This window comes from Meleagris gallopavo, chromosome 11, assembly GCF_000146605.3.
Source record: "Meleagris gallopavo isolate NT-WF06-2002-E0010 breed Aviagen turkey brand Nicholas breeding stock chromosome 11, Turkey_5.1, whole genome shotgun sequence".
NCBI classification, from domain to species: Eukaryota; Metazoa; Chordata; class Aves; order Galliformes; family Phasianidae; genus Meleagris; species Meleagris gallopavo.
Window position 1 is genome coordinate 19,007,045 of NC_015021.2, and position 4,371 is coordinate 19,011,415.

Below are 4,371 nucleotides of genomic sequence, written 5' to 3' on the forward strand. Positions count from 1 at the left end.
TTCATGATCCTTGAGGTCTCTTCCAACCCTGGCCATTCTGTGATTCTATGATTCTGTGATCTTTCTGATTGGTGCTTGAGATTCACAACGTCCCGCTGCGGGCGGCTGAGGAGCTCCATGTGCAGGAGGAGGAGCATTGCCAGAAGATGTGTATGCTAAGCTTGTGCTCATGCAAGTGATGATTTGTGCTAAATTAACAAAGAAGCAAACAAAACACACACACACAAACAACCCACAAAAAGACTTTTATTCAGTTCTTGCCTTCTTTCTGAGCTGGAATCCAGGAATCAGTTGAATTCTGCAAGGTCTTAGCAGAGGAGCTTGAGGTGATAGTGCCTGTGATGCATGAGAGGAACATCTGATCTTGCACCCATCCAACCTGCCCAAGGACTGCATCTGCAGCACAGCAACTCTTCCTTGTGGCCCCACTGCCCCTTTCAAGCCATCAATCTGCACATAAACCCACCGTGTCTGCTCAAACACCATCATTCTGTCACAGTGAGGTACAGCAGGGCACGCCTTCTGCCCCAGGGACGGGGGTCTGTGCTGACAACTGAACTTTGCATACCTTGGGAAGAAGCTGTGCCATATGCTGCAGGCAGGTGGATCCCTGCCCAAAGTGCTGATGTGGGCAGTGCCCCCCCCAGTTCTCTGCTGCTGAACAGTTTGTCATTCACTGGTATTTACAGGGAGAGAGTATTCAGATGCCATCAGGTGCTGTTTCAATAGCAAGTGCTGATAAAAACATCTGAAAGGAAAGCATCTCGCCGTGAGCAGAACATGCAGTCACGTCATCTCAAGCAGCTTTTGCTCTATTGCACTGAGATGGGGATATTGTGAAGCCCCACTTTAATGAATATTGCTCTCTAGCTGTGCCACAGGAGATGCGTATCAGCCAGGCAGGAAGAGGAACTTATCTCTGGAATTCTTCAATACATGCAGGCTTCAGATAAGTACCTGAAAACAAACAAACAAAAACAAACAAACAAAAAAAGATGAATTTGAAGATTTTTCTTGATTATCTGAATTGTTCCTTAACAGCCGAATTGGAACAGCTCTGGATGCATTGTGGTTACATCAGTCTGCAAGCTTTCATTGCTTCTATTTACAGACTTGATGTAAGCATATAGTTAGACTCTTTTCTACTTATGCCTGTGTGCCATGCTTGTATCAAGAGCTCTGCTGGATCATTCCTGTAACAGAACGGACCTGGCCGAGTCTGACTGCATCAGCAGCACAGTCTGGACCAAAGAACATTCCCAGGCTGGGCTCCATCGTCTGTGCTGCTGAATGGTCAGAGTGGTGTCTGTCCCAGTTCTGGCCTGGGCAGCCTCCCAAGCAGCTCACAGGGCTGGTTTGGGAGCGAGGACAGGCATTCCCAATGGGCAGCTGGATGGGAGCACCCTGTTTTGTAGGGCGAGAGTGCTCAATAGCATGGCTGTGGCTCATTGCAGGCCAGCTGGCCCTGGGGCAAGAGGCCAGTGCCAGGCATGTTTAATGGACTAGCAATAGATGTTCCCCTGTGCTGGCAGAGATCCTAACAAGGTGACTGAAGCCTTGCAGAGATGGGTGTATCCTGTGCACAGGCTGTACCTGGCTTTGGGAGAGGGGCAGTCCTGTCCCACATGTGTGCTGGCACAGCAGGGAGCTGCAGCCCCAGCTGCACTCTGACCTGCACTGCTGTCCCAAAGGACAGCGCAGCGGTGCATCACCAGCACTGCATGCAGAGTGCTCGGAGCTGCATGCTCGCTCTGTGTGCACACTCGTGGTGTTAGACTGACTTTCAGAACATCCTGTGGGAAATTCTCACCTCTCCTCGTGAGAAAACAAACCTTATTTCCACCAGCCTTTAAAAGCCAGACACACGAAAACAAACACAGAATTCAGATGCCTAATCAGTCGCTTAATGCAGTGTTTCATTTTAAGTACTCAAGTGACAGAGCCAGATCTGGCAAACTTCAGAAGAAAAAGAAGAGGCCATGCACATGTTGTGGGCTTCTTCATTTGCTGGAGTGCAACCCTCCACGGCTGAAGCTCGTGTTAGGGTTGCTGAGGGCCAGGTTGAATGCAGAAGCAGGTGTAATTTCAGTGATTCTGGCAGAACTGTGCTACCTTCATCCAAATCTGAGCACATTCAACTGGGGTCAGAGATCCCTCTGAAACCCCAAACAGTGTTGTGCGTCACATCTCGGGCTTCAGCAGGGCAGGGCTTTGCTGCAGATCCATGCCAAGCAGTACTTGGCACTGCCAAAGTGGACTCTGTGTGTTGTATGGCCATTTTTACACATAATATCTGATAGCATGCAGTGATGATATCTTCAATAAGTCTCCCTAAAAGAAAGAAAATTAGTGTTGGGCTGCTTAGAGGGACTGCAATAACTAACTCCATATCTTTTTATCTCCCTGTGCTGAGCATTTCAGAAGGGTAACTCGTCTTATAGCCAGTGCTTGTGGATGGAAAGTGTAAAACATTGCTCCTGCTATACCAGTAAAGAACACTTCCACTGACTGGGATGTGGTTTCTATCTCCCACAGATCTGTTGGCAGCACCCTCATCCATTTTAGCCACACAGTAGTATCCATCACGAAAAGCCCCTCTGTGTTTTTCACAAGAGATATGGGGAGAAATGAGATTTAAGAGCAGCACAGTTGCTGCAAGCAGAACACAGCACAAATAAACGTAACATTAAAATAATGTCTGTGCAGTCAAGCACACCAACCTGCCTTGTTCTTGCAAAGCCCTGAAACTACACAGCCATTGCTCATATACATCCTTCCATTCACTCATACATTCATTCATTCATGCAGACCCCTCACTCTCAAGAACACCTCCTGCTGACAGCATTGCCGCTTATTCATATCAGCCCTTTGCTGCTGTCATGCTGCATTTTGGAGACGTAATGAGGCATTAATGCTTATCTTTGATGTGTGAACTGTGTCAAAATATCCTGTTCTTCGGAGCTCTGGATGCGTCGGGAATCCACCACGAAATGCGAACAGAATCACCATTGTCCAAAACTGACACAGCAGCAGCGATAGGCAGGAAGCGAGCCTGGAGAAATGCTCAGACCTCACTGTCAGAAACCCTATTTGTACCCTTTTTTGTTTTTTAATTTATTTTCTTTGCAGTCCATTTTTTGGTCTGTTCTCTTCTGCATGTCTAGCTGCTCAGACTGCAGCTCACCGCCTGAAATGCTCTCTGTTTCAACGTGCAGTTGGATCATTACCTTCTACTTATTTCTTCCCAGTAGAAAGTATATGAAATGCAAGAATAAGAGCAACCTTCCAAGGAGAAACTCCAAAACAGGAACAGAAAACAGATGTCAAAACTAGCGTGACTTGAATGACACTGGAATATAGAACGAAGTGCTGTGGTTGTGCTTGTGGGTTTGTGGTAGACCCCATCACTGTGATTGTTTTTGCAGATCTCTTTGCATAGATATGTACAAAGCACCCAACTTTTTTTAATTTACTTGATTTGCTATCAGTTTTGTAACTGTGGGCAATAGGCTGACATCACACAGCAGTGGTGGATGATTCTGTTCTGGAGCAGAACCTATTTGTGATTACAACATATTTCAGTGCAAATATCTGCACACTGAACTCAACTTCTTGACCCACTCTCAAACACAAAAGGTACAGGAACCAGAGGAGGCTCAGGTTGGACATTAGGAGAAATTTCTTCTCTGAAAGACTGGTCAGGCACTGGAACAGGCTGCCCAGGGAGGTGGTGGGATCAGCATCCCTGGAGGTGCTCAAGGAACATTCAGACGTTGTGGTGAGGGACATGGTTTAGTGGGAAATATAGGTGGTAGGTGGATGGTTGGACTGGGTGATCTTGGAGGTCTTTTCCCACCTTGGTGATTGGTTCTGTGAAAAACAAACAAACCAAAGGAGACTCGTTGTTAGGTCCCGAAATCCCATAGAGCACTGCTTTTGTTTTCTGTTCTTTGTCAGAGCGAACTGGATGAGAACCAAATACAGATGGCTGGAGATGACGTGGGTTTGCCAGAAGACCTCCAGAAAATGGTGGCAGAGGATCAGATAGAGGAAGAGGACAAGGACTCTATCCTGGGACAGTTGCAGAACATTCAGAATATGGACATGGACACGATCAAGGAAAAGGCACAGGCCACCTTCACCGAAATCAAACAGGCTGCTGAGCAGAAATGTTCTGTGATGTAGGGGAGACCCCAGGGCTGTCATTCCAACCCCACCTCACAGGGGTGAGGGTGAGGGAGGGCAGAGGGGTACACATAGCTCCATGGCAAAATACATGTCAAGATGAGAGAGAGACAGAGATCAAAACCTCCAGGGAGTTATATTTAGGTGCTGTAGTTGCTTAGTGTAAAGGCAGAAATGATTCTATTA

The 4,371-nt window shown here is 47.1% G+C and overlaps 1 protein-coding gene across 1 annotated transcript in view; it reads left to right on the forward strand.

The window, feature by feature from the left end:
* The window catches only part of CPLX4 (complexin 4), a 16,205-nt gene extending 12,015 nt beyond the window's left edge, over positions 1-4,190 (forward strand). Inside the window, exon 3 of the mRNA XM_010716902.3 lies at positions 3,958-4,190. Within this exon, the coding sequence (XP_010715204.1) occupies positions 3,958-4,185 (228 nt within the window). The 3' untranslated portion in view covers positions 4,186-4,190. The remainder of the gene's footprint in view (positions 1-3,957) is intronic.
* Positions 4,191-4,371: the final 181 nt, after the last annotated feature.